The sequence below is a fragment of the Ciconia boyciana genome, chromosome 25 (genome assembly GCF_034638445.1).
Source record: "Ciconia boyciana chromosome 25, ASM3463844v1, whole genome shotgun sequence".
NCBI classification, from domain to species: domain Eukaryota; kingdom Metazoa; phylum Chordata; class Aves; order Ciconiiformes; family Ciconiidae; genus Ciconia; species Ciconia boyciana.
Window position 1 is genome coordinate 5,729,007 of NC_132958.1, and position 27,758 is coordinate 5,756,764.

The 27,758-nt window shown below is 59.7% G+C and overlaps 1 protein-coding gene across 2 annotated transcripts; it reads left to right on the forward strand.

Annotated features, from left to right (window-relative positions):
* The first annotated feature begins 330 nt into the window (after positions 1 to 330).
* On the forward strand, positions 331 to 27,410 carry TACC1 (transforming acidic coiled-coil containing protein 1). 2 transcript variants are annotated; one of them, XM_072846403.1, is made up of 13 exons: positions 331 to 608; positions 1,283 to 1,398; positions 9,312 to 10,368; positions 14,901 to 14,961; positions 15,527 to 15,725; positions 17,451 to 17,506; positions 19,926 to 20,060; positions 20,279 to 20,355; positions 20,800 to 20,843; positions 20,945 to 21,105; positions 21,687 to 21,793; positions 22,410 to 22,530; positions 23,084 to 27,410. In XM_072846403.1, exons 1-13 carry the CDS (start codon positions 463 to 465, stop codon positions 23,150 to 23,152), a joined length of 2,349 nt encoding a protein of 782 aa, XP_072702504.1. In that variant the 5' UTR covers positions 331 to 462; the 3' UTR covers positions 23,153 to 27,410. The 2 variants fall into 2 exon arrangements, with proteins under 2 accessions (XP_072702504.1, XP_072702505.1); XM_072846404.1 differs by lacking the exons at positions 1,283 to 1,398; positions 9,312 to 10,368 and having other exon boundaries at positions 334 to 608.
* Positions 27,411 to 27,758: the final 348 nt, after the last annotated feature.

Here is a 27,758-nt window from a genome sequence, read left to right on the forward strand (position 1 = left end):
CAGGGCGCTGGGGGCGATCGGCACCAACCGGGGGGGGGGGGCGGTGCCGCGGCCCCGCGTTGGGGCAGAAAGAGGTGGATTTGAGAGTTTGCGCGGGGAGGGAGGAGAGCGAGGGAGGGGCGCGGCGGCGGCAGCCGGGGAGCGGGCTCGGGGGGCTGCCCCGCATCCCGCCCCGCACCCCCCCCGCCGGCGGGCGCGTCCAGCGGAGGGAGCGGGCGGGCGGCGGGGCCGGGGGGGCTCCCGCGGGCCGGGCCCTCCCGGCCGGGCGGCGCCGGGGGGCGGCGGGGGCGGGCGCTCTCCCTGCCGGCGAGTAGCACGGCCCGGGGGAGGCCCCTGGCGCTGGCGGCGGAGCGGCGGCGGGGGCGGCGCGGCCGCAGTGAGCCCGGCGGGGAGCGGAGCGGAGCGGGGAGCGGCGGGGAGCGGAGCGGGGAGCGGAGCGGGGAGCGGCGCTCCGGCGGGCCGATGGCGTTCAGCGCCTGGCAGATCCTCTCGCCGGTGCAGTGGGCCCGGTGGACCTGGTCGGCGGTGCGGGGCGGGGGCGGCCCCGAGGCGGAGGACGGCGGGGCGGAGGAGGACCCGCCGGCGGAGGGCACGGCCCTCGGCTTCAGGCAAGTGACCCGCGTCCCCTTCCCCTGCCCCGAGTCCGCCGGCCCGCGGACGCGTTGCCCCCGGGCGCGGCGTGCGGGGCTGCCAGCGCGTCCTGGCCGCGGGCGCTGCCCGTCCCGTCCCGTCCCCCCCGCCCCCCCCCGCCGCTGCCCGCTCGCTGCCCGCTCTCTGCCTGGCGTCCGCTTGGCTGCCGGGGGGGCCGCAGCCTGCGCCGCGCCGCGGGGAGGGGGCCGAGCCGGAGCCGCCGGGCCGAGCCGGAGCCGCCGGGCCGAGCCGGGCGCCGCTCCCCCGGCGAGATGCTGGCGGGCACAAGGCGGGAGCACCGAGGCTCGCTCCGCAGCGGCGGGGGAAGGTGCCGAGGGGGCCGCCGTGTCCTTGGAGGTCCGTGGTGGATGCTCCGACAGCTTGGGAAAGAGCTGACAGAAGCAGTCCCGCAGGCTCGGCCACGACGAGGGTTGGGGGGGCGCGGGGGGATGCCCGTGATGTTGTTTCACCTGCTCTCCCTTTTCCCTTTGCTAGCGTGTCCAGCTGGACAGGAGAGAGCGGCCACCGCAAGATGCCCACGGCCGGCCGGCCCGGCCCGGGAGCCGGTCTGGCTGGATGTGTAGGCAGTGTGGAGGATTTCAGAGCTAGCCTTGAAAGCGGTAATTCCTCACTCTTTTCCCCCCCTCGGCAGCTCGGACTCCGAAGGTAATTTTGAGACCCCTGAAGCAGAAACGCCGACCCGCTCGCCACTAAAGGAGTTCTGCGAGCCGCCGCCGGGATCGCCGGAGCCTGAGGCCGGGACCCAAGGTAAAGAGCCAGCGTGCACCTTCTGCTTTTCGGCTCTCTGCTCCGGATGCGGAAAGGCAGGGTGGGGTCAAGGAGGAGAAGTTGCTTGTTTTGAATAATGCCTGCCACATTTTTTGTGGTTAATGGCCTGGATGGTTCAAATGCCAGTACTCGGGGCTGTGCGCTCTGCAAAGGGCTATTCTCTCGCTTGAGTGAAACGTTGATTTTATTGAATCGCTTTGGAGGGAGGGGGCTGCACTGCAGGCTCAGAAGAGTCAGTTTGCCCCCCTTGGCTCGTGCCTACGCAGTGCAAAATTATCGTTGTGCTGTTTTGCAACCACCGGTCGCACCCTCCTGCTGTCCCCGAGCCGGGGAGGGAGCGAGAGGCTGCAGGAGGCAGAGCTCTGCGCGTCGGGTTGTGTGAGCTCCCGAGCCGGGCTGAGGCTGCACCCAGGGATGCAGAGGCTGCAGCCAGGACGGACCGATCAAGAGGAATGAGGATGTTGTTGAATCATTTGGTCAGTTAAACTGCCCTCTGCCACTTCCCGGCAGACTGCGCAGCGCTGGGGGCTGCCTCCCGTCGCTGCCCGCTGCGGAGAGCGGGCTGCTGGCTGGTGGGAGCCGCCCCACGTGCCCCGCATGCTGCTCGCCCTTGGCTCTTGCACAGGAGCTGACGTGGTGCCAGGTTTGTGTCCTCCCCCCGGCCGGTCGGTGGTGGAGGTTTGTTGCACGGGTCTCTCTTCCCTGGAGTTAGCGGCTAGGTGTCTTTGCTGTGTAGCTGCCGTTAAAGATGCAAAAGCTCGATGCTGCTAAACCCCATTTCTGGAGAAGTTGCGAGGGATCTGCTGAAAACGCAGGGGGTTTCCATTGCCGGCGGGGTCCCGTGCTGTTGCTGGCTTGTCCTTGTGTTTCACGCTGGCTGCTGCTCCTCTGAGCGCGGCTCCCCATTAACCCTTGGCCTTTTGGGGACTAGCTCCCCCCTGTCATCGTACCCTTCTCTCCAGGGCGAATTGCGGTTGGTGTCTGTGGCTGAGCTTGGTGTTTATGTTTGGTTTTGTGCTGCCAGGAGGAGACTTTGAAGCTCCGGCACCTCTGCAACAACCACTGGAGGTTATCGGGGCAGGGGCAAGGAGGAGACCTCCCCTTTCATCTGCTCTCTCAGCAAGCAGGGTGACTGGGCAATGTCAGGACATCTGTGAGCCCCCGGGGCTGTCTGCAGGAGGGCAGCCTCTCCGGGCCGCGGGGCAGCACATGGGGGGCCGGGAGGTCCCGGACGGGGCATCCTGAGCATCCTCTGCCCTCTCTTGCCCGAATGCCTCTCGCTGCTGCAGGGCCCCTGGTACGAGACTTGCAATATTGTGCTTTTCTTGAAGGCTCGCAACCGCAGGCTGGCAGCTTACTGCTCAGCTGGGTTTCAGAGCGTGCCAGCTCGAACCAGACCCTGGGTCCTCTCCGTGCAGGAGCCCAAGTACTGCGTGACCTTGGCAGTAACAGGGTGCTGTGGCTCTCCATCTCCTGCGGTGTTGTTTCGCTGTTGGGATGGATCTGGGTGCCCATCCATCCCCGTGGAAGACACAGGTTTGTTTGCCTTGATGGAGAGAGCGCTTGGTTCACGCTTCCGATAATCGCAGCTCTTGGAATAATCCTTCCCTTTTAAGAAGGGATGATAGATGCATCTTTACTTTGGGGGATAATGTCTGGGGAGGGGGAGAGGGGAGATTAAGGCTTTCCTAGCAGGTATGAGGATCTCTTTTGCCAAAGCTTCCGCTCAGAGAAGCGCGTTGCCTCAGACTCCAAGGAGTCACCGTCCCCAGGGTGCCCCTGTGTCCCTGCATCCTGGCACGAGCAGTTCCTCGGGGCCAGCCCGGCACAGCAGCGAGGGAGCCGGCTGCTCCCGGCACCCGCGCACAAAGGTCACAGTGTTGCGAGGCCGAGGGGATGATCTCCGGCAAAAGCTGTTTTTCCGCGCCGGCTTGCGGAGAGCGGGACGTTGGAGACAGCAGGGCCAAACCCACTGTGTGATGCAGCCAGCTCCATCCCTTCCCTGCCAGGGGCTTCGGGTGCATCTCTTCAGCGCCTGTGAAATGGTGGAGGGAAGGGATTACCCAGGCGTGGTTGTGAGTTTGCGGTGTGCAGGAGGCATTCTGAGATGTTAAATCACTGTACCTTAGGTAATCTATACGTTAAGCCCTCATCTTCGCAATGCTGCTTTGCGCCCTTCCGTCTGGCTGCAGCTCAGGAGCAGCGGCGGTAATAAATGCTGCGATCAGGAGGCAATCCAGCGTAATGGCTGCTTGTCAGTACTGAAACTGCCGAGCTGTTGTGTGCGGTGAGAGCTGCTGCCCTGCAGTCGTTGGGGAATAGCCGCTGCCAATGCTTGCGTGCACCTGGGCCAGCGCGGGGGGGACGGCTGCACGAGCCCAGACCTGCGGCCGGGCACACGGGCGGGCACGGCCTCTCCCAGGCTCGGGGGGACCGGCAGGAACAGACACTCGTCTGTCTTACAGCTGCAGTCTCACCCTTACTTGGGAATAAATAGGGTTAGGAAACTCGTAAGACAGAAGCTGTGACGCCGGGGGCTGGCTGCTCCGCGCACAGCTGAGAGGTGGCCTGGATGCTTTAAACCCTGTTCTCGGGGGGCAAAAATTCAGCTGGTCCCATCACCCCGGGGAGCGGGCTGTGGTTAGGCTTTATGCCCATTCAGGATCCCCCAAACAGTTTTCCTCTTGCTGTCTCGGACGGTGGAGGCTGTAATTCTGTCCCATTCTTGCTGAAGTTATCGTCAGTCATCTGCCAGAAGAAGATATTCTGTGCAAGGTAATGAGCAGAAGCAACAAATATGGAACCGTCAGTGATGGGAGCAGGCTCATCGGCTTTTACTGCTGTTACCCTGATGCAGGGCACGTGTTTTCCGGTGCGTTAGTGGCAGCATCGTTTGCCGGTATGCTAATTCTTAACAGAATAGATTTAAAAATAGATCAACGTCTGTTAAACAAAAGCGGAAAGCCAAAAGAGGAAAGAAGTCGTTAGCTACGTAAGCCTAAGCTGAATGTACCGGCCAGATATCCTGTGCTCAGCCTGTGTGTGCGAGTGAGCTGGGAAGGGGAGAAATGCGTGACTCACGCTGTGCACAAAGCATGAGCCGAATCAAAGGCTGCAGATAGTGGAGGGGTTGTTCTCGCCGGCGCTTGGCATTCAGGGCTGTGCCGAGGATCATTGCTGCTTCACTTGGTTGCTGTATGTGGGATGAAAAGGGCGCGGAGCCTTTGCGTCGCAGCTCTGCTGCTGCCAAGTTTTTCTGATTCATTTAAGGGAGCGAGGGATGGCATGTAGGAAAGCTGTTTAGTTAGTTGGTGTTTGTGTTTAATTTCGGCCTAAGGAAGACAGGCGTAACGACTATAATGCACACGCACAAAGTGCCTATTACTGCGGTGCCAGACTGTCCTGTCTGTACATTTTTCTATAGAGAGTATAAAATCTCCATTTTCACTTTGTAATATCCCCTCCACGTACACTGGCCGGACCAGAAGCAGGTTTGCACTCCGTGCACAGCCAGTACAACTGCTGTTTTCAGGGATCCAGAGTGCCTTTTATTGGATCTGTGTTTGGGATGGGTCCTGGAGTCACTGAGCACGCCTTGCTGCTGGCAGTATCCGCTTTTGTGCTGGGACTACAGTGTCCCCACCTGCAGGGCACAGCGCCAGAGGTGGAACGGGAGAGCTCGGGGTCACCTTTTGGAGACGCTGCTGAAAGGCACCTGCTGGGATGCCTGCGAGAAGAGCTGGTCCGAGGGGGAGAGCCGTGCCCGGTGGGTCAGCCTGCACGGCAGCCTGGCTGCCAGACTGCCTTCTCCTGGGCTCCCGTGGGGCGGTCAGCACAGTTTCGGCCCAGAAGGGTTAGGGCAGGGAGACGGCTGGCCAGGCAGCTGGGCTGGGGAGGCACTGGCTGTTTCTGCAGGCTGGTTTCCCTGGCAGGAGACGTGAGCAGAGGGAGCGCGTGCTGAGCCGGCGCGGTGGCTCTCCAACGTGACTGCACGGGGGTGGCGGGGAGCTGTGCTCGCTTCGGGATGTAAATGCATGCAGAGGCTGTGGAGGAACGGGGAGAGCCACGCGCGGCTCGCCGGGGTTGGGAACGGCTCCCTGGGGAATAGGCGGTGCTGCAGCGAGGTTATCACGATGCTCGTACCCAGCAGAGCCGGGCAGCTGGGGGGACCGGAGCGCAGACCTTGGCTCTTCCCAAGCGCCCTTCGGGTCACTGGTTTCTGCATCCTGTGTAATTGTTCCCGCAGGAACGCGTGCTCCGGTCGTTTGGCAGCTGATGGGAAGCTGCGTTGGAGGCAGAGGAAATGCACGGGGGGAGGAACCGCAGCTGCGTGGCTGGGGCCGGAGGGGCTTGGGGCCAGGCTGTGCCCCCCAGCCCTTGCTGGGCAGAGGACCCGTGTGGGGTGGGTTTGCCTGGGATGCCACCACCTTTGGGACTGCTTTACCCGGGGAGGGGGTTGTCCTGCTCTTGTCAGCAGGCAGGAGGGGCAGGGGCTGGCTCTCCATCCCTGCGAGAAGCAGCTGTAGCGTTGGATGGTGCCCTGGGAGCAGCCGTGGTGCTGGCAGGTGCCTGTGGCGAGGGCTCTGCCCCACAAACCATCGCGCTCTTCACCCTGGCAGAGCTCTGCGGAGAATTAATTGACATCGTAGCTTTGCCTGCCTTTGTCCTCTGTATGGAGCGATCTTGGTGCCAACATGAGCCTGTTCTGGGGTGGCCGCAGCCCCCAAAGCTGTGGTCCCCCGGGGAGGTGAATAGCTCAGCCCAAGCAGGGCTTGAAAATGGGGCCTCTGGGGCATTGCGTGAGCCTTCGGGGAGGGCAGGGATGGGGTTCTTGCGGCAGAGGTGGGCAGGCTCCTTGCTACCCCTTCAGCTCTCATCCATTCCTCTCGGTTCCCTTGGACTGTTGCTCAGACGCGGTGCTGAGCATGGCTGTTAACACTCGCACAAGTGATTAATACCTGCCTCGTAGCCAGAGAAGGGGGGAAAAAACCCCAGAGCTTGCAGGAGGGACGGTCCTACTTCAGAAGATGGCCAAAATCGCTGGCAAGCTCCTTCACCCGCGCCTTCTGTCTCCCAGTATATTCCAGTTCCTCAGCCTCTCCGACTGGCTGAGCGGGCAGGCTGTGCTGCAGGCCGGGGGGAGCGGAGCAGCTGAGCTGTCTCGGGTGCAGAAAATGAGTGGATCACACAATTGTAAGGCCTGGGCAGGTGGTTCTTGTAATTTTTGTGAAGAAATGGTTGTTCCGAGTGATGGTCCCATGCACCGTCCCTTCTCCTCTCCCCGCCCTGCAGACATCCACAGCAAGCAGGAGAGGTGGTTTGCGTGCCGCCTGCTTGTTATTCAAGAAGTAATTACTCATTGCTTGGGTTAAAAACCAGGATGGGCTCATGTCTGTGAGAACGGCGGCTGCAAAACCTTCCGGTGGGAATGTAAAATGCATTTAAAAGGTGCTTTTTGCCCTGACTTTGAAGTCTGTTCTTCTATTCAGGGCTGTCTCAGTGAGGTTTAAAACATCTGAGCAACACAGCAAGTGTAATAAAGTTTTCTTAGGGGTCTGTTAAGGAGGTTTTCCTGGTTCCTAGTGATGGAAGGGTCTGGCAGGCGCTGCCTCGGAGTGTTTTCTGGCTGCACTCCAAGTACGTTTCCACTGGATTTGTGTTTACTGATGCGTTTTCTGGGGCAGCAAGGCAACGTCTGTTTGGAGGGAGCTTTTCTGCAGTCGGAAGGAGCTTTTTTGCAGTCTCAGGGAGCACACAGCCCCTCATGATTCATTTCCATGGCTTTTAGCATCCTGGAGATCAATTATGCAAACCACGAGCCATCAGTTGAGTCAGGGTTGTTGGCTCGGTGTCCTGGATTAGCCCGGGGACCAGATATTTGCCTGATTCACTTTTTTTTTTCTGCCAGCCTGTGACTCGCTTGGTCACCAGCAAACGTGAGCTGGTTACAAATGCCGCGCGATAGGAACAGCCTTTCTGGGGAGACGCGCTCGGGGCTGCGGGTGCGTGTGGGGCTGCGGGAGCTTGTCGTTGGCATCCCCCGGCCAAACCTCCTCCCTGCAAAACGAGGGCACGCTCGACGTGACTCCCCTCCGCGCTGTCACCTGCGTGCCAGGGCAGGGTTGCAGCAGCGCAGAGGGACAGGCAGGTTTCCCCGGCGCAAGCTCTGCATCACCCATGCTGCTGTTCCCAGCCAGGTTTTCAAACCAGTTCAGTCCTCGGGTGAGCACTGGTTTTGTTCTGCCCTCGGAGGACCTGGCTGGGCTGTGTCTCCCCAGAAAGGTGCCAGCGAGAGCTGCGGGTCCTGCGCCCTCCCCGATGGGTGCTGAGCACCCCGGCATCCCGTTCTGCCTTATCCCAGGAGTCTATGCAATTGTCCCTGGTTGAGATGTGGGAGAAGAGGTGCAGATGAGCTGAGTGGAGGTGACGCCGGCTGTTCTCCTCTTGTGCCGTCGCACGCCTGTGCTGAGGTCCCGGCTCTTGGTGCTTGGTGGGTGTAGCTTTCAGGATGCCTCGGTAGGTAAGGAGCTTCCCCATCCCCTGACAGCAAAGAAAAGATTAAACAGTAAAAGGATTTAGGGGAAGGGATTGGAGTAATAGTGATTAAGTCATGGATCAGGATTTGTGATTTAAGAAACTCTGACAGCAGTGTGGTGAGCCTGGTATAAATGCACAGGCAGGGTTTCTGCAGACAGAGGTGCAGGCAGGATGAAAACGGCGGGCAGGCGCGGTGCTGAGCAGAGCAGCTCCCAGCGCCTGCGCCCCGCTCCCAGCAGGCCCTTTCCTATGGGCTCGCCGCTCTTTGGGGGTCTCATTGCTCTGCTGTGCCCCCCTTCCCTCCTGCCCCATCACCAAATGCACGCAGGGCTTTTGTTCTCCCAGCACTTTGGCTCCTCGCATTTATGCATTGCAGTGACGGTTTGTGAGCGTCGACCACATGCGGCTGCTGTACCTGGAGCTCGTGGTTTACAGGGGACCCTCCCGATGGCCGCGTGTCTTTGGCGGTGGCGGAGCAGTGCCCTGGTGCGGACAAGGACTGTCCGTACCGCGTGGCAGCCCCGCACTGGGCGCCCATCGGGACTGCTGAGGCTCTGCAGGAGAGCGAGGGCTGGGGTGCCGGGGGAGAGCAGAAATGCTGTCAAACCCGCTCCCGCACCTTGGGGTGCGGCAGCCAAATTCTGGAGAGCAGTTTGCATCGGGCAGCTTCCCTCTGCCCGGTGCACATCCAGCTCCGCAGCCCTGGCACCGGCCACCTGCGGGGGGCTGACCCCCAAATCCCCTCTGCAGCCTGTTACGTGCTTATTCATTAAGCACAGCATCCCGTTCCCATTCGCCCCAGGACCTGCCTAGTCACGTTTTGTGGTGTTTTCTCATGTTGTACTTCCCTGAATTCCTCTCGGTAGTTTTTACTCTCCGCCCAGGTGAGTGGTGACTCCCTGTCCCTGCCATTTCCACTCGGATGCGAGTGTTTCTGCCCTGGGAGCAGCCGCCCCGTGGTCGGTCCCGGTGGGTGTCTGGCCCTCGGGAGCCTCGCTGGGCTTTGCAAAACCGCTCTGGCGCTGCCGCTACCCTGGGTGGGAGCAAGCGATGGGGAGAGGAAAGGCATAAATGGAGATGCTGGTAGGTCTGGCACAGACAACGCCTCCCCGCAGGGGCTCGCCCTTGGCGTGCAACTTATGTACGTTTTCTCCACTGTGTTCACGGGCTTCAAATTTTACAGACAGTGCTTGAAGCCGGGGTTATGCAGTCGTTCTGGCAGGTGGGGAGGCTGGTGGGTCAGTGGATCCCCCATAAAATCTGAGCCTGCAGCAGCTGTGGGGAGGGGAGAGGAACCCCTCTGGAAGGGGGTGCACGGCAGGCAGGGCTTTAACCGGCTCCTTTTATCTTTTCAGAGCCAAGTGGCCATGGTGACCTGCTGGTAGGGGAAGCCCGCCAGGACAGCTCGCCTGGGAAGCACCCCAAAGATGAGGCTCAACTGGAGATCGGAGCCACTAAAGCCAACTCGGATACTAAAGGGGAATCCAACCCCGAAGACTCGTCCCTGACACAGCCGCCGGCTGAAACCCAGCCCCCGGCTGCGCTGGGAAGCGGGGCTGACGCTGGCTGCACCGCTGTGCCCGCTGCAGAGCTGGCCCCGGTGCCCCATGCGGGCAGAGCTGCCCGGGAGCGGGTCATGTCGGGAGAGGACGCGGCAGACGCCAGCACGGGGCTGGTGGAGCCGAAGGCTGACGCCCTGGCCCAGGAGCGCTCGCCCAGCCGGGGCCAGCTCGGGAAAGGGAGAACACCTTTGCTGGGGAGTAGAACGGAAGAAACCACAGAGGAGACCCCAGTGCCCCAAGCATCCTACCAGTTCGACCCCGAGCAGTACGACGAGAGTGGAAGTCCCCCGGCAGCCCCACACGGCCTCCCCCATCCCGGCGGCAGCCCCAGTGAGCTGGGGGGGGACCTGGCCCCAGAGCCCAAAGAGCAGGTCCCGAAACCCGAGGTTGATTGTACAGAAGGGGGAGAGAGCACGGAGGCCAGGAGAGCTGCGCCCAGGAAAGGCAGCAGGATCCCGGCCAGCAAGCTGACACCGAAGAGACACCGAGAGCCCCCCAAGAAACCAGCTGAGGATGCGGAGAGGGGTCCCACAGAGCCGCCACCTCCCTGGGGCTCCCCCCGACTGGGTCCTGTGCTCTGGGACAGCCCGGGTCTCAACCCCTTTGGTGGCAGCTCAGCGCTGCAAAACTCGCCGACTGTCCCCAAGGGCTCTTACCAGTTTGATCCCAATAATTTTGACTCCGTGGACCCTTTTAAGCCCACCAAGACCCTCGCCAGCACCGCCGCCGACTCCTGCCCCACTGCTGATAACAGCCTCAACCAACTCCTCGAGTCTCAGACGCTGGAGGTGCAGGACGATCTCGTGAAAGGCAGAGACTCCCCAAAGAAGCCCAAGTCGCGCCTGATAACGTGAGTGCCGGCGTGCGCGGAGCGGGCGGCCGGCTGGGGGCTGGCAGCTCCCTCCGTTCTCCTGCGTGCGGGCAGAGAGCGGCGGTGGCAGTGGTTATGGTGCTCCTGCCCCCGTGCCTTCAGAGCGAGCCCCAGATGCCAGCGTGCACCTCGGGTTCTGCTGCCGCCCCGGTTTTATCCGCCCCTTTCCCGGCGGAGGGGCAGCTCCCCTCTCCCTGCCGGCACTCCGGTCGCTCAGGAGCGGATGGGAGGAGAGGGACGGGTGTCCCGGTGCGGTGCCGGTGCCCCGGGTCCCAGACAAAGTGGGGAGGGCTGGGTCGGGACCCGCTTCACAGGATCACCTCTTTGGAAATCCCCTTGGGGCTCCAGCTCGTGGGGTCGAGGTGCTGTAGGGTTGTGGAGTCAGAGCAAACCTGTAACGGAGGCTTGAGCCTGCAGGGTTTGCCAAGCGCGCTCGAGGGTTTGTAGGTCTTCTGGAGCTTGCGAATGCAGCTCTGGTTAATCAGATGCTGCTGGGACGTTTTGTGAGCTGCCCCTGAATTTCCTGTTTTATAACAGGGGAAGAGAATAGAGGTTAAACAGGCAGATTGTTTGTTGCTTTTATCACATCTGCACAGGCGGTAGGGAGCTTGCTGTCCCTTGCTGAACTATTTAAGTGCATATTTAGTTCCTGAACTGTGCTATTTAAAACCCCCATGTAGATGGTGACGCTTCATAGTGCCTCCTGGGAATGCAGGCAGCGTTACCCTCCTCCTCTGGGAGCAGGTTTAATGGCTAACCCTTGCTATTTTCTTGGTATTTCACCTGTTGTATCACAAATGTCCTCCAGCCTGTGTCTGGGCAGTGCTGAAGTCTCAGCCTGACGTTTAAGATAGCTGCTGCTGAGCCGGGCTTGGCTGTGCCTGCCCTCCCTCCGCAGGGTCTCTGAGCAGGCAAGGGAAGCAGAGCGGATATTGCACGAGGGAATAATTGCCTGGCCAATTTTGGGTCCTTCCACTATAATTTGTGATTGTGCTTAACACAGGTAATTGGAACCAGTTGAAAGCAAAAGCAAGAAATAAGCTTAAAAGGGGAAGTTTTAGGAGCACAGAGTTTGTGGCTGATTTGTCAGTAAAACCAAAACAAGCTGTCACTCTGCTAACGGATTCTCCAGTGGGAACACTAGAGAGTGGGTTTTTACAGAGAGAGCAGATAAAACTTAGCAGGCAAAAAGAAGGGTATGTTGGGTGGTTTTCTCTTAGAAATGCTTTGCAGAGAGTTGATATGGATTTTTTTAAGAGTCGGCGTTCCCGTGCGTGACCGCGGGCGAGCAGGAGCTGGCAGTGAGGAGAAGCACCGGGAATTTTCAGGCTCCCTCTCCGTCACCTCGGAGCAGCCCATGCTGCTCCGGGCACTCGCCTCCCCCAGCAGCGGGATTTGTGGTTGAATTTCATCCTGCTGCTGCGAATAGCAAATGCAGAATCAGAGCACCTTTTATCTGGGTGTTCCTTCCAAAAAGACAGAGCTGGGCAACAAACTGTGCTTCTCCAGATGAGAGTTAATATCCGGGTCTTTTCACACGCTCTTCTTCTCTCCATCTGTCTGTCTCTCTCCCTGTCCATGCTTTGGTGCATCAGGACTACTGAACAAGTGAAATTTCTCTGTTTTCTGTTGTAAGTACTCTCTTCTGTATTTCTTTCTTCTTTTCCTTTGCTGGTTTCTGTCCTCTCTCTCTGGGTGTGTGCTGGCCCCACTCGTCTCCATGGCATGCAGGCTCCTTCTTGCCCTTTGACTCCTGCTCTCCGCTGTCTGATCTGTGTCCCGCACCCCACGGGCCGGATCCCCGGGGCAGCTTGGCCTGGCGGGTGCCCAGGGGCGAGGGAGGAGCGGAGAGCGGCACCGGAGGCGTGCGCCTGTGCTTGCTCTCGCAGCATGCCGGCTCGCAACGCCCTTTAACCACGTACAAGCCCTCGAAACCAGTGCGTCGGCTGTCGGAGGGGGAGCAGGCTTCTGTGCGGTCCCGATCCCTGCAAAGATGGGCAGAATTTAGCCCTGAAGATGAGGGCATCTTTTACCCCCCTCCCATGCAAAACCACCGGGAAGGCAGCTGCCGTAGAGGGGTAGGGGGGAAAGCATCACCTGGGAGGTGAGGGAGTCAGGGGGCTATCTCCTCTGGCTCCGGGATGTGTAGGTCTCAGGGGAGCTTTGCCGTCGCAGCCGGCTCCAAACAGGGCTCTCTTTAGATCTTTGGTGGCTGCCAGAGCTGATTTGCTCGCGGCTCTACCCTGAAGCATCCCTCCTGTGCCCAAAGCTGGGGCGGTGGAGCTGGTCTGTGAGCTCCCGGGATGAGTTAGAAAGCACGGCTTGAGTAAAGCAGCCTTCATTCGCTGCCTTGCGACCTGTGCTGCCGCAGCGGGGCCGTGCTGTACCCCCGGCACGAGCAGCGCTGCGGTGGGACACCAGTGAAATATCGAGTGCCCCGTGCTGCGCCCGGGATTTGCTGCTGCCCTGCGCTTCCATCCCGCGGGCAGGGCACGCAGCGGGACTGGGGTTACCCCCAGTTGGTCTTCCGGCGATGCTCGGTGTCTCTTGCAGCTTGTCAGCCCCCCTGGACCCTCTGGGCTCATCTGGGCTCTGCTCTCATGCGGGGGGGGTCCAAGGAAGGAGCGTGCTGGGCTTAGTTCCTGATCTTATGTCATCCGTCCCAATGCCCTTCTTGTCCGCTTAGTGCTGCCTGCCATATGCACGAACAGAATTAGAGCTGGGCTCAAGCCCTGACATCTGTGTCTCGGCCGAGAACTGATCTGCCTTTTTACAGCGCGATGTCGAACAGTGGATGTCTGTCTCTTAATGCGGGACCTGCAGCCCGGCGGGTCTGCCCACGCGCCAGGCAGGCACACAGGCAGCGCTGCCCGCGTTTGGGTTTATCCAGCTGTAAACACTGGTAACCCCTGCATGGGCGGCTGCGTGTGTCCGGGCCTCGGGGGCTGTGGGGCAGAGCTGGGGCCGTCTGCCTTGGCGGTCTTCTCCCCGTTTTCCCCATCCCCTTAAATTACCGAGCCGTTATCTTGGTGTTGGTGTTGGAGATCAAACCAGCTACCAGACGGTGTGATGACACCGGCCCCAGGAGATGGTGCAGAGCAGAGAGGTGGATAAGGACACGGCGAGCTGCAGTTTAGCTGCTCACATTAGGGCGTGATGGAGAAAAACAGCCAAGAGCTATTTTTTCAGTCTGACCCAGGTGTGCACGTTAGCACGCAAATAAAATTTCCGTGTGCCATGCCGCGTTGCTCGTTGTGCTCTGCTGGCGCACGTGCGCGATGGGACGGGGAGGCTGGAGCGAAGCGGGGGGGCGATTCTTTAGACCTCAGTACGGCTCGCTGCAATCCTGCTCGAGCCCAATCCTGCCTGTGTCCTTGCGGCGGGGAGTGCTGAGTCTGGAGGTGGAGATCTCTCCCCACGTATCCATAGTGGGCTGTCACACCCCAGCTTAGCGAGTGTCTGTCTTCTGGGGGGTTCGGGCATGGCAGCGAGCCGGGGGAGATTGCTAAACGTGGAGCGGTGAGATGCAGGAGGAGAGCTCGTGCTCTCCTTCGCGTGCCAGAGGCGAGTGCCGGGAAGCATGTCATCTCATCGCTGACTCCCTCGGCCCCGCGGGCTTCGGTGACGTGGACCCAGCGCTGCTGGGGCTGGTCCACAACTGTCCCTCCACTGCCTTGAGCTGATTCAAGATGCTGACGCCCGGTGTGTCAGGATGCGGCTGTGCCTGCAGTCCTGTGCGCCCAGGCTCCGGGATGGTGCGTTTTGAGGGACACAGGACAAAGTCCCAGGGAGAGCTGCCTCGCTGGAGGGCATCCAGCCACGGGACCGCCTGCAAGAGCAGCCTGAGCTAAACCTTCTCCCATCTGCAAGGCCCTTCTCCTTGGGGCAGTGTTTGCATCTGGCGGAGGGAGCGTTCAAGGCACAGCGGATTGCCCTGGAGCTCTCCCACAAGCAAAGCGGAGCTCTCTAACCAGCAGCCCTCTGCCCCGGCCGTGCGGGTCTGGTCGTGTGGGAGACACGTGGATGCTGCGGAGATGTCCCGGACAAACCTCCAGCTGCAGGGACAGGGCATGAGACGGCCTGGAAATGGTTCCTTTCTGCAGAAAATCAACGTGCGCTCAGACCTTGGGATGCTGTCACGCTGGATGCACAGGGCGAGGGTGCAGCAAGGGAAATCTTTCTTTGCTGGCTCCTTGGTGTTTGCCTCTCTGGCCGTCAGTACCTCGGGGTCCTTTCTCTGATCCTTCCCTTCAACAGGAATAAACACCTCAAGGACAAACCCAATTGCTCTGTAGTCGTGTGTTTTATTTGCTTGTTCCTTCTGTTTGTTCCAGAACTTGCTCTGCCTCGATATTTCACTGGTGAGTGGGGCTGCTGGCACGCGGCAGGGTGCAATGCTAGCGCTGGGGCTGCCTCCCCTTGCTTGGGCTGTCTCGCACGCGCCCCCGCCTCCTCCCCACGCAGCCCACGCGAGCCCGTGCCTCAGCCGTCCGCTTCTCTCTCCCCTGCAGGAGCGGCTGCAAGGTGAAGCCATACGAGACGCAGTCCCTGGTCCTGGACGTTTGCGCTCAGGTACGTGGGATCCGACCCCGGGAGCTGCTGGCTGGGTGCAGGATGCTCGGGTGGCCCGGACGGCGGCGTGGGGAGAGCTGGGCTGGTGAGCTTTGGGCTGGCGTGTGCCTGCAGCAATGCCTGACCAAAGGGCCAGTTCCCTGAAAGCAGCAGCTCCCGACCGTGAGGAGGACATCTTCCCCGTGGCAGTTCCTGGGGTGAAGGGAGGGAGGAGAGCTGTGCTTGGTGAGCCTGTCCCGTGGGGGGTTCCTGGCCAGTAAACGCGCTCTGTTTTCCACATGGTTCGTTAGGGACCGTGTGCGTGCCATATCTTAGCCCTGTCCCCAGCGTGGGCCAGAGCAAAGCACTGAGCTCTGCGGTCGCGTTAATGGATTTTGCGTGTTAATCGCTTCTGTCCCCAGCACCATGTGTTTCCTTCTGCCAAAACCTGCTGAGGAGCTGGTGGGGAGCAGCTTGGTGGTGGATGCTAAGCCTCCCGTGCTTTCCACGGACTGTCCAGCAACCTGGCTGCCTGATCCCCACGGATTAGCTCAGTCCTGCTTAACTGCATGCCTTGATCCTGCAGGATGAAGGAGCGTTGATCTCAGAAATCCCAGATATTGCAAATCGGGATGGACATGCCACTGATGAGGAGAAGCTGGCCTCCACCACCTCCGCACAGAAACCAGCCGGGCTGGAGAAGAAGGGCGAGCCAGAAGATGACCTGGAGTACTTTGAGTGCTCGAACGTTCCCGTGCCGGTGGCAAAGCACGGCGTGGAGGCAGGTAAGGAGCGTCCCCACTGCCTCTGGCTCTGGAGATGTGCCATGCATGCACTCAGGCAATCTGCAGCCGCCGGCAATGAACTGGTGCTGTTGAGGCAATGCAGCTTCATCACAGTTTGTTTATGCTGCCAAGGCTAAAGGCTGCCGCAAGTTATAATGAAACCTCCGATTATTTATCTGCACTCTTCCCATTATGGAAAAATCATGGCACAGGCTGTCTTTAGACTCTCTCGGTGCGGAGCACTCTCCCCACGGCCCCCGTGGCACTGCGGTAGGGCATGGCTCGGGCTGGCAAGGCTCCCTGCCCCCAGCACACGCTGCCCCGCAGCCATGCTGCGAGTGCCCTCCTGAAACCAGTGTTCACCGGGGAGCTGAGCCGAGGGCTGAGCCGAGCCGTCGCGTGCCGTTCAGCCGGGATGCTCCCAATGCACGCCCTGCCTCCCCGGTTGCAGGGTGCCCTGCTCAAAGCCTGTGCCCGGAGCAGAGCTGCCACGACTCGGTGGCCCAGCACAAGGGCTGTGGTTGGTGGAGATCTCGTGTCGGTACAGAAGACCTCTGCTAATGCTCCCAGTGGCATTTTGCTGTCAGTCTCCTATGTAATTAGCCTCTCTGACCAATCCATTTTAAAAAATAATTAAAAGCCAGGCAACATGACAATTAATCAATAGCAAAGTTATAGGTGCAAGCAGGAGAAATCACCGGACGGAAGGTTTGCAGCTCTCCCCTGCGCGGGTACCCAGTAATCATTTCTCCTGAATGCTGTGCAGAGCTGCAGGCTCTCGGGAGAGAACAGGCCTTTGTCTCTAAAGGGAGGAAGAATTTGATAGTCAGCGGAGAGGCTGGGAGGTTTTATTTATTGCTGCCTGTCTCGGAGGGCCAGGCAGGGGTGCACAGGCTCGGTGGTGCCGGCTGCGGGGATGGTGCTGTGAGCTGTGCAAGCAGCCGCTGACCAGGGCACAGGGATAAATGGGGGGAAACACTAGGAAATCTGCAGTCACAAGCGCTACGTTGCCTCCTTCCTTTCCTAGCTGGGCTCTAGCAAGACTTTTTTTCTCTGCCCAGTTAACACATGAATAGCCAGTCATGTCTGCAGTTGCTTGAGCGAGGTTCATAAATTATCTCCCACGCTACGTGAGATGGCAGGGGGTCCCGCGTGCTGCAGACGGGAGGAGACGGCTTTTATCTTCTCTCCGCTGCTGTTAAGAATAGCAGGGGCCATGTGCAGCTCCTTTGGAGGGTGTTGGGCCCAGTTGGTGTGGGCTGAGGCTTGTGCTATTCGGAGTGGCCCGAGCAGCTGGGTTTCATCCCAGGGATACATCCTGCCCGTGCCGGCCAGCGAAGTGCAAAACGACCCCTGCCTCTTCGTTCCTCCTCCTCGGCCCCTCGCCGTCCCGGGGAATGGCTGGCGTGGGTGGCAGCTGCGGGGACACGGGCTCGGGGCTGAACTGCCACCAGAGGGGAGTGTTGGTTTCAACTCCAGGGAGTGCAGGAGGCGAGGCGGGCAGGGATGCAGGATGCGTCCTCCCTGCAAGGGCAGGCGCCGGGGCAGGGATGCAGGATGCGTCCTCCCTGCAAGGGCAAGAGCTGGGGGCAAAGAAGCCTTTTGGGAGGGGAAGCTCAGGGGATGTAGAGACTCGGGGGTACCCCTCTGCGTCCCAGCAAATCTGCACGTGCCGCCAGGGTCTTGTCTCCAGGTAGCTAACAGGTCGTGTTTCCTCGTCTTTAGGCTTTGAAAAGGAGATCTCCAAGCAGATGGAAAAGGATGGGCCTGGCATCTTCCCCGTGAGTGCCTCTTGCTTCCTCCTCCCTCGCCCGCAGGGAGACTCGGGGCAGCTGTGCCAGCGTGGCACTGACGCGGCCGTGCCGGCGGCGGCACGCAGCTCGGCGGGGCGGTGGGGCTGCGGAAGGGCTGATCCTCCTGCACCGCAGCTGCTGCCTGCCCCGCCGTGCAGAGGGGTGGGGGGAACCTGCAGCAAACGTTGCTGCTAATCCCAGAAGTGCTACCAAAACCTCTCTGAAATTAGTTTCTCTGGGAGAGAAAATTCTTGAAAAGCCCACGCAGGGTCTTGATAAAAATAGCGGTGATTTCCCGGCAGGCCAGGAGGAGCCTGGCGGAGGACGGCTCCCTCCCGGGTGGGCGCTGCTGCTCGTGGGTGGGAGGGAGGGAGGGATGCTGGGGATGGAGCAGGGCTGGTGAGGAGCCAGGGCTGCGGCCGTGGGAAGGCAATGAGAGCAAACGCTGCGTTTGGAAGTGGCTGAATGACAGTGAAAGGGCAGAGGAGATCACAGGAAGGGATGAGCCGCAGGACAGGGGCTGTGTCTCACGTGGAGGCGAGCAGGGCTGGCTCTGACGGCCGGTTGGTGCCTGTGCCTTCTACGAGGGATCCTCAAATGCTGCTCTCAGGAAGGCAGCTGACAGCAGAGACAGGGGATTAATGAAAACAGCCCTGGCTCTGCAGCCACCGGTGACCCTGGCACCCCGGCAGTGGCACATCTGCACGGGGACACCCCCAATGTGCCCCGAGGAGCCATCGGAGTGGCCCCGAGACCCCTCCGCTGCAGGGGGGACCCCGTGCCAGCTTAGCATCCCCTGGCGAAAGCTGTTCGAGGTGGCAAGCAGATGACAATGAGATTAGCAACATCAGCAAAATTAGCTTCTCTGAGACAGATTTAACTATGCTAAGCCCCACAAGGACATTAGGCAAAGTGAACCTTTCTGTTTGGTGCTGGGGAGAGCGTGGGCAGACTCTGCTCCTGCAGACGAGCCGGGGTCATCCCAAAACCACAGTGCGGGAGGATTTGCTGTGGGGCAGGCAGTGGGCAGAGGTACTTGCAGGTGTTCAGGTGCACGCCCGCTTTTGGGAGATGCTGTGGGAGGCTGCTGCCAAAACCACACAGGGCTGAACCTCCCCAGTGTCAGGCTGCCCGGAGCCAAACCTGCAACGGGGGTGGCTCCTGCCACCGGCCATCGCTTGCCCGCTGCTACGGGCAGCAGAGCTGTGAGAGCCTGTGAAGGACGCGGTTGTGCTTGAACCTGGGCAGCGGTCAAAGCGCAGGGGAGGAGGGGAGAGAAGTGCTTTAGTGCTCTCGTTTCCAAAACACAGCAAGAGCAGGCTGCCTCCTCTGAAGCACTTCTCTATTTATGGCCTGGCAGCCCGTTCCCAAGGAGATGGCTGCACAGGGCTGTCACTTCGGCTGGGATGATAAAAGGAGGAACAGGCGGTGGTGTAAGCCTCGGTTTGAAGGAATGCTTTTCTGGAGGCCTTTCAGATTGCAGGACCCCCCTGATGGAAGGGATGGGGCCGGCATCCAGGCAGGACTCGGCGCCTGGGTCGCGGGGCTGAGCTTCCCCCCCGGTTTGGTTCCCTGCAGCTGCAGCACTGGTGGAAAGGAGCTGGGCTCTGGGGGGAGAAAGGAGTGATGGGGGTACCACCACCTCGTGCCTCGTAGGAGCACCCGTAATGGAAACAGGAGGGTGCCGGGAGCCCTGCGTTAGCGTCTCCAGTTTCGGAGCTCTCCCAGACAGCTGGGGCACTGTGGGGTGGGTTTGGGGCTGTCCCTTGGGCAGGGGAGCAGGAGCAGCCTCAGAGCTGGGTCAGTGGGACCCTGCTTTGCAGGGAGGTGAAGCCTGCTCCCCCCGCCACCTCCCTTGTGCGTTCGGGGCGATCAGCAAGGCCCAGCAAATGTCCCTTCGGCTGCTGGCAGCAATTTGGATGTGTCGGCTGCAGTGACATCTCCGCCTGACCGGGAGGTGATGGAGACAGGCGACCCGGACCCTCGCAGACCCCCCGCGTGTGGCTTACAGTCAGCAAAGACCCTCCAGGCTGGAGACAGTTTAAAACCAACCCTGGGGAAAGCGAAGGGGTGTCAGGTGTGAGCACGTCTCTGCTCAGAGCTGGGTCTCCTTCCAAAATGGGCCCCTACTCTGTCTCCCTTTGGGATGCCAAGCCCCGGGGCAGCCCGTGGGTGTCCTACAGCGCAGCCCCAGCTCCCGGCAAGGGACTGGGCAGAAAGTGCTCTAAAATCCCCATATGGGCTCTGCCGGGTGTCTCTGATACCGGGCTCTGAGCTGGCAGCGTGTGCAGGTAGGGAGGTTCAGTGCCTGAACAGAGGCTGATAAAATGGGGGAGAACACCCCAAGCAGAGGAGGCGGGGTGGAAAGAAAACCCACGCAGAGTCCCAGCTGGGTAATTCCCCCCAGGGCAATGCCGGGCTGTGCTCCATGGACAAGTCCCCCGCAGGCGTCACCAGCGTGAGCAGGAGCGAGAGTCCCCTAGACGGCATCTGCCTCAGTGAATCCGAGAAGACGGCCGTGCTCACGCTCATCAGAGAGGAGGTAACGGCTGGGGACCCTGTCCCCCCAGGGCACACCCCAGTGTGGCGGCCGCCCCGGGGCTGCCCCTCGCCGGACCCCATCCTGGCTGCTGCTGCGGGGGGGAGCGGGGGGCAGCTCTGCTCTGCCAGGGGGGTCTGGTCCCCTGCGCGTCACAGGCGTGGGGCAGCAAGGGAAGCCACCCAGAGCGCGTCCCGAGGTCCTGTGTCTGCTCAACCTAGATAATCACAAAGGAGATCGAAGCAAACGAGTGGAAGAAGAAATATGAAGAGAGCCGCCAGGAAGTCTTAGAGATGAGGTAAAAGCCTTCTCCTTGCGCGCTCGCCTGCCTGCTCCCCTGCACGGCGCGTCCTGCGCTCTGGGTGTTCCCCGTTGGGAGGTGGGTTAGCGGGGCCCTAATGGGATGATACGGCTCAGCTTCGTCAGGGTGGGACACATTAGGAGCCGTGTACTCTTTGTGCTTGTGCTGTGTTGAGCCTGCCGGTTTCTTTGTTGCAGGAATAAAATCCCATTAGCTGTGCTGGCCCGAGCGGCAGCGGCCGGAGGGAGGTCTTAGCGTAGAGCAGCGACGATGGGCGTTGGAGCACCAACGGCTGGGGCTCTGCGGGCAGGCTGCTGCTTGGGCTGCCTCTGTGGCCTGGGGAAGGGGCAGCCCCGGGGCAGTTTGCTGCCAGCAGAGCTGTAGGTGTATGTCTGCAAAACCTGCTGCCTCTTACCTGCTTTTTTTCTCCCTTCCTTCTAGGAAAATCGTGGCTGAGTATGAGAAGACCATTGCCCAGATGATAGGTAAGGTGCTGTCGCCAGGCCAGGCATGCGGGGCAGGGAGCTGGGTGCCGCAGTTGTCCCCGCTCGGTCACTGTGTCCCCGCTGTTTATTCTCCATCACAGAAGATGAGCAGAGGACAAACATGACGTCTCAGAAGAACCTGCAGCAGCTCACGATGGAAAAGGACCAGGCTCTGGCAGACCTAAACTCAGTGGAGAGGTCCCTGTCGGATCTTTTCAGGAGATATGAAAACCTGAAGGGCGTCCTAGAAGGCTTTAAGAAGGTCCTTACCTTGGTTTCCTCTTTCTCCCTGCAGCCCTGGTCCCAGAGTTCCCGTGCAGCATTGTCCCCACCTTGTCCCATGCGGCGTTGGCCCCGCTTTGTCCTGTGCTGCAGCACCGTGGCTCTCCCGTCCCACACAGTGCTGCTTCAAATGCCCCGGCCCTTGCTCAGAGGGCTGCTCGCTTGCTTTCCTCTGCCCGCTTTCTGATAAACAAGGAAAGAGTCTTCCAAGTGCCAGGGAAGCCATTGTGGGGAGCCCGGTTCTCCGGCTCTTCTCCGCGCTCCTGCCCGGCACTCTCCTGCTGAGCTGCCGGCAGCGGAGCGTCGTGCCCTGGCAGAGCTGCAGCCGAGGGAGGAGCAGGTGCCAGGGCAGCGTGCCCCGAGAAAGCCTCTTTCCAGCTACGCACCGCTTTTTCCATGCTGCCGAGCTGGATGAAGGGCTCCAGCATAAGGGAGAAGCTGATTCTCTTTAAAGCCTTTTTCTTTTACACGCAGAACAGGATATACCATCCCATCAGAGCAACATCTCTGTGCTCAGTCCCAATGCAGATGGATGTACTTTTTTTTTTTTTTTTCCTCCAGAATGAAGAAGCTCTGAAGAAGTGTGCTCAAGATTATTTAACCCGGGTCAAGCAAGAAGAGCAGCGGTATCAGGCCCTGAAAGTCCACGCAGAAGAAAAATTAGACAAGTAAGGTCATACACGAGGTTGCTGGGCATGCTGAGGAGCTTTCTGGGTGCTTAAAGCCCTTGTAGGGCAGCGTCTCGACTTGGCTTTCCTGAGGCTGGAAGGCAGGAGCTTATTGATGTGAAAAGCTGCCTTTTACAACAGGCTCAAGTGACTTAAAATGGCTGTAAGTAAGCCAGCACAAATCCCTGAATGGATTCTCTGATCTCTGCTTAGTTTTTTTTTAATGGAGAAACTGAGGCTCACAGTGTATTTACAGTCACTTAACAAGTTCCCACGTTTCAGAGGGCTCATGTTTGTGGTGTCCGAAGGAGTCGCGCAGCTACCGAGGCTCAGCTGATGAGCGGTAGCTCACCAACACATGGTAGCCCTGAGTGAAGTGGGTGAGAAACTGGTTTAGCTTCGCTCTGAGAAAGGAGAGTTTCCCTACAGGAGTTTGGAGGAGCTGAATTAATCCCATTTCATGCAGGTTTTCCATATGGGAAAACCACCTCTGATGCATCCAGGCAAGCAGGTGCTGGGCTCTGCCGACGCCGCGGGGTCTAATGTTGTGCCGGGGGGCTCCTGCCTGAGCCCAAAGACGTGACCACCGTCCCCTTCTCTCCAAACCCCACCGCAGAGCCAACGAGGAGATCGCCCAGGTGCGCACGAAGGCCAAAGCGGAGAGCGCGGCGCTGCACGCCGGGCTGCGCAAGGAGCAGATGAAGGTGGAGTCCCTGGAGAGAGCCCTCCAGCAGAAGGTAATGCACCCGCCCTGCCTCCTCTCTGTGAGCCACGCTGGCTTTGCTCTGGATTTCCGGGGTACCCTTTCGCTGCCCTGAGCATCCTGGGTGCAGCTGTGTCCTCTCGCAAGGAAGGGGATGCAAGCTCTGCCCAGGCGTAGGCGTGGCTGCGTGCGGTGGCGTGGCTGCGTGCGGCGGCGTGGCTGCGTGCGGCGGCGTGGCTGCGTGCGGTGGCCTGGCTGCCGGTTCGGGGCTGGCGTGCCTTTGGCTGTCTTGGAGCGTGGCAGAGCTTGCTCACGTGTGCCCGCTGGCAGGCACGCGGGCTGAGCAGAGCGTGGTGGGCTGCAGCTGGGCAGCCGGGGGTCTCTGGGCAGCCCCGGGGTCTGCTGGGGATGAGGAGGGGTGAGCCCAGGGGTCCCTGCAGCACCTGGGTGCTGCATGGAGGAGCTTTCCCAGGGGCAGGCGTAGGAGCTGGCTGCCCCTTCCTGCGCTGGCTCGGCGGCAGATGGGCCCGGGCATTATCCCCCATCTGTGCCGCCGCGGGGGTCTTCAAGGTCTGCTTTTCTTCCAGAACCAGGAGATTGAGGAGCTGACCAAGATCTGCGACGAGCTGATAGCGAAGCTGGGAAAGACAGACTGAGTCTCACTGCCCCTCGTCCAGCACTCTGCACTTGGCCGCTTTTCTTGTAATGTCGAGCACCTTGCCTTATTACCCAGGAAAACCCCCCAGCAGAGAAGCACACGCGTCCAGCTGCCTGCTCCACTTGGCTGCCGGACCCCGCGGCCCCCCATGCAGAGCCAGTCCCCACACCGTCCCTGTCTCTGTTTCCCAAGGGCTCTGGGGCTGGGTTCCCCGCGATCAGGCTGGGCGTGCGTGTCCCTCCTGGGGTCAGCAGCGAGCGGCCGCTGCGCCGTCCGTCTGCACGGATGCCACCTCTCAGCTGGGAGGTGACACCCCGGGCTCTGTGCCCCTCGGCCCGGGGGGGGTCCGGTTGTGCCCCTCGTGCTCTGTCACTTACTGTCCTCACGTGCTCCACTGCACGGGTGCAGCCGCGTGGCAGGTCCTGCCCCGGGACGTGGGTGGTGCCAGGGTTGGAGCTGCTGGCCCTTGCACTGGGGAGGGGGACCTGGCACACGGGTGCATGGGTGGGGAGGCAGCGAAGGGGCTCGGGGACCCCAGGCGCCCACCACAGGTGGTCTGAGGCCACCGGCGTGGATCCCCTGGCCGAAGCAGCCTCCCAGTAGACTGATTGGTTTGGGGAGAGGTGGTGGTGTTCAAGGGGCTGGTCCCGGTCTCTGGTACATGGGCGATACAGAGCACAGCTCATCCTTGTCCCTGGCCATGCCAGCCTCGGAGGAAGGGAGATGACGTCTCTGCATTCGTGCACTTTATTAGCATTTATGAGCACTCGGGCTCTCTGCTGACTTCTTCCAGTCGGGCACGGTCCTGCTACACGTCTCGTTCCGCCAGGAGCACGGATACGGCCACTTAACCAGTAGTAACTTAAGTCCTCTCAAAGGAGAGCCCGGCCAAGGGGAAGTGCAGGAGGCTTCTGTGGCCAAGAGGTGTTTGAGAAACGGGGGAGATGCTGGCTCGGGAGAGCTGGGGCTTGTCCATCCGTCCTCCCCGTGGCCGCCCTGCCCGCGGCCCTAGCGTCTCCTGAGGCTTGTTAACGTGGGGTTTCTAGTCCGCCTTAAAATGCACAAAGCCCAGCCCCTTGCTCTTGGCTCCCCACACCGTAGTGAGGTTAGTTCCCCACTTTGGATGTTGCAGGAGGAGAGAAGCAAACCTGAACTACTTCGTGATTCTGCTGACTTAAGGCTCTTTTCCCCAGTCAGTACAGAAAGGCGAGGAGGAGTGCGGTACTGCCCTGGGTCTTGTGCTGCTGTCAAAAATGCCCTTACAGCACTGAATATTAAAAGAACCAAACAAAAGCCAGCCTTTACAGGCGAAGGCAGATCCAGACAGCAGTAAAATACACTTTGAAATCTGTCTGGATGCAGCCCAAAATCTGACTTTCCATGCAGGCAGGCTGCCTGCTCTGTTTCAGAGGTGTTTACTTTTCTGGACATGCCAAGCTCCAGCAGAATTGCTGAGGTTGCCTTTGCACTGTGCTGGGAACCGGGGGGCTTTGGGGTGGTATAAAATGTTTAAATCCGTGTGTAGATCCCGTGCGTGCCCTCCTGGTAACGCCGTTGCACGAGCCAGCCTTGCCCGGAGAGTTTTGCTGCTGTGCAGGGCCGCGCTTTCCTGGCTGCGCTGCCCTGGGTGCAGCGCTCGGCGGCTGCAGCAGTAACCGGTGGGGTGCCCGTGCCGTGGGCTGGGGTGTGCCGTGGGCGCTGCCCCCAGGGTCAGTGCAGAACCGTCCCGTCCTGCAGAAAGCAGATCGATGGGGTCGGGCAATAGCTGCAGTGGTGGAGGATTCTCTACTATCGCCTTGAACGGATAGTCGTAAAGCATCACATAAGGGAAATATTTGCTGTTCGGACTGTTTCCTACCCAGCCTGTCTAAGACTTTCACAAACCTTTTTGCTGCTACCTTTTTGTAAAAGAATTGAGCTGTTTTCCTTCTATTTTCTAATTCCCTGTGTTAAGCATGGAGTGCAAACATCCGTTTAAATCAGAGCCATACACCTGATATATATTCTATTAGTAATATTATATATAGAGAGAATTTACTATACACTTCAGCAGACAAAGATGCCAGCAGCCTGCCCTAGCACGCAGAGTCCGGGCCTCTTCACCGTGCTCCCGGTTAGACCAGTGAACGGGCTGCTGGCTGTGCCGCGGGGAAGCCAGTGGCTGATACCCCTCAGGGCTGTGCACCTGCAGCTGTAAGCTGAACATTCACCCCTTTGCACAGCTGACAGAAAGAAAAAAAAATTTTTTTTTTTTCTTTTCTCTTTTGTCCTCCCCACGTGTCCCTCTAACGGGCTGGTAGAAAAGCCCCTGTCAGATGATCTACGAGAACCGTTTCTGTTTGGGGAGTCAAAATGCCAGCCCCAGCCCACTGGACCATGACTCCCCTTCCCTCCATTTCATCAGCGTTTGGGTTTTGCAGATTAGCACTGCTCTCCTCCTCTTCTCATAGCGTCCCGCTCCAGAACAGCTTTCCTGCCTGGAGGTGAGCGACCCTTTCTAGGCTGCGGTTAGCTGGGCTTCGGCAGGGTGGTGGTGACAGCAGGGAGTGACCCCCGGAAGGTGCTGCGGCTTTGGGTCTTCTGAGGGTCTGTGCAGTTAAATTAAAACCCTTGAGACCCAGGGCTTTCTTAGGGAGTTGGGTTTTTCTCTTTGCAACTGTTCAGAAGTGGAAGGGAGCAGGCCACCAGAGCAGCGTTGCGTGAGCTGTCGGAGCTCGTAAGAAGTCGATCGGGGGCTAGTTTGTGGTTTGGCACGCAGGTTCGCCATCGTGCTCGTAGCAGTGCCCGAGGCCCCAGCATGAGGCTGATGGAGCCAAAGCGCAGGCGGCAGCTCCCAGGGAGCGACCGCAGGTCACGGGCAGCCCTCAGCCTCGTGCTCTGCCCAGGGGACGCGCTGCCCCGGCTGCTGCCTCTGCAGGAGGTATAAATGCCCCGGTTCGTCTCTCTGAATGTTTACTTCCCACGTTGCCTGAAGGGATGAAGTTTGATTTCTGTGTTTGCTGTGGCCAGTGGGGATGATAAACTCTGCCTGGGCCAGGTTTGCTCATTCAAGGGGTCAGCTCCGAGGAGCAGAGCAACGGGCTCGGGGTGTTGGGCTCGCTGGGACCCTGACCTGAGCGTGTTTGAGTTTGGTCGCTCTTCAGGGGTGTTGTTCTGGCCCCAGAGGTGGCAGAGAATTGCAGAAGTTTTGATTTCACTGCTCTCGGCACTGACCCAGAACCCCAGCCTGCGTAGAGCACAGCCAATGCTGCAGTCTTCCCTCTCCGGCAAAGAGGAGCCGCCTGGAAGGCCAGGCTGCCTGGGGAGCGGCTCCAGGGCAATAGCCCGCTCCGGCAGCATCCTCCCCGCTCCGCTCCCTGCCATCTCCCGGGCCCACTTTCGCTGTCTCTCCCACCCCAGTGCTGTTGCGTTCCTGTGCCTGTCAGCATGCACTTCCAGTCTGGGCAAAGAAGATTCCTAAGGAATGATTGATTAACTATAATATGGTTATAGTTACATAATATATAAATATATATATAATGGTTATTGTTATATATAATAGAAGGCCTGTGTTTGTAACTGTAAACGGGCAGGACTGTTGCATCTCGCGTGCCGCTCGCCGGCGTGCAGAGCCGGCGGCAGCGCTGCGGCCGGGGCCGGCTCGGCCCCGGAGCTCCCGCTCGGCGAGGCTGCAGGGGCGCGATGCCGGCGCTCGCTGCCGATGGCGTGGGGCAGGAGGGGTGCACAGCGACTCCCTCGTGCATCCTGTAAAGACAAGGGCGTTCAAACGCCGCCCCGCTGTTCCAGCCAAGACGTGTAACCAGCGCAGGGAAGCTCTGCAGATAGCCGTGCGTCGGGGTCACAGCCTGGTTGTCTTTGTCGTCTTTTTCTTGCGGTAGAATTTAAATATCCCTTTCTGACAGTGGCGGGTGCCTGCCCGTAAGCCGCTAGTGTTGCTGTTTGCAAGTGTGCATTTGCCAGCAGATCTCTGTCTACAATGAAGTGCCAACGAGTAACCACCCCGACTGCAAATCGCTTCCACCGGTCCCTCCAGCGTGCAGCCCCCAGAGGCAGGAACTTTCTCTGCATTGACTACTACCCCCATCGCTTTGTACCACGTATGTAACTGCCATCACCATCAATTTTATATGTACAATAATTTCCCTTTTATATGTCAGGTAAATATTTGTAAGAGTTATACTCACACAAATGAGATTATTATAATGATTACTAATATATTTTTTTTTCCATGTTTCATTGCCTGAATAAAAATTGTGTTTATCACTCTTGAAAGCTTTCTTGGTGTTTGTAAGGTCAGTGAAGGGTTTTTGGAGAAGCTGGCTTTATCTTCCAGGAAGGCCCATGTTCTGCCACGGTTTTATTAATGTGGTTGATAACGCAATTGGTTTCGAATAAGCATGGTTATCTTCTGTTCCTGAAATCTGTGTTCATAAACTATGAAATTCAGACCTGAGACAACTTTAGTGCCCCATTGACTCCTGCCACGCTGCAGTGATGCACCTGGCAGGTTCCGCTGAACCGTGCTGCAGCCGCCGGTGAGCTCAGCCAGGAGGAAGAGCCGAGGGCAGCAGGGAGACGCTGGGCAGTGGGGCTTGGCTTAATCC

Excerpts from the sequence above, each read along its gene's own strand:
- TACC1 (XM_072846403.1), top strand. The coding sequence starts at position 463 with ATGGCGTTCAGCGCCTGGCAGATCCTCTCGCCGGTGCAGTGGGCCCGG. Across the intron at positions 10,369-14,900 it reads CCCAAGTCGCGCCTGATAAC|GAGCGGCTGCAAGGTGAAGC; the intron begins GTGAGTGCCGGC and ends TCTCCCCTGCAG. Across the intron at positions 21,106-21,686 it reads TCCTAGAAGGCTTTAAGAAG|AATGAAGAAGCTCTGAAGAA; the intron begins GTCCTTACCTTG and ends TTTTTCCTCCAG.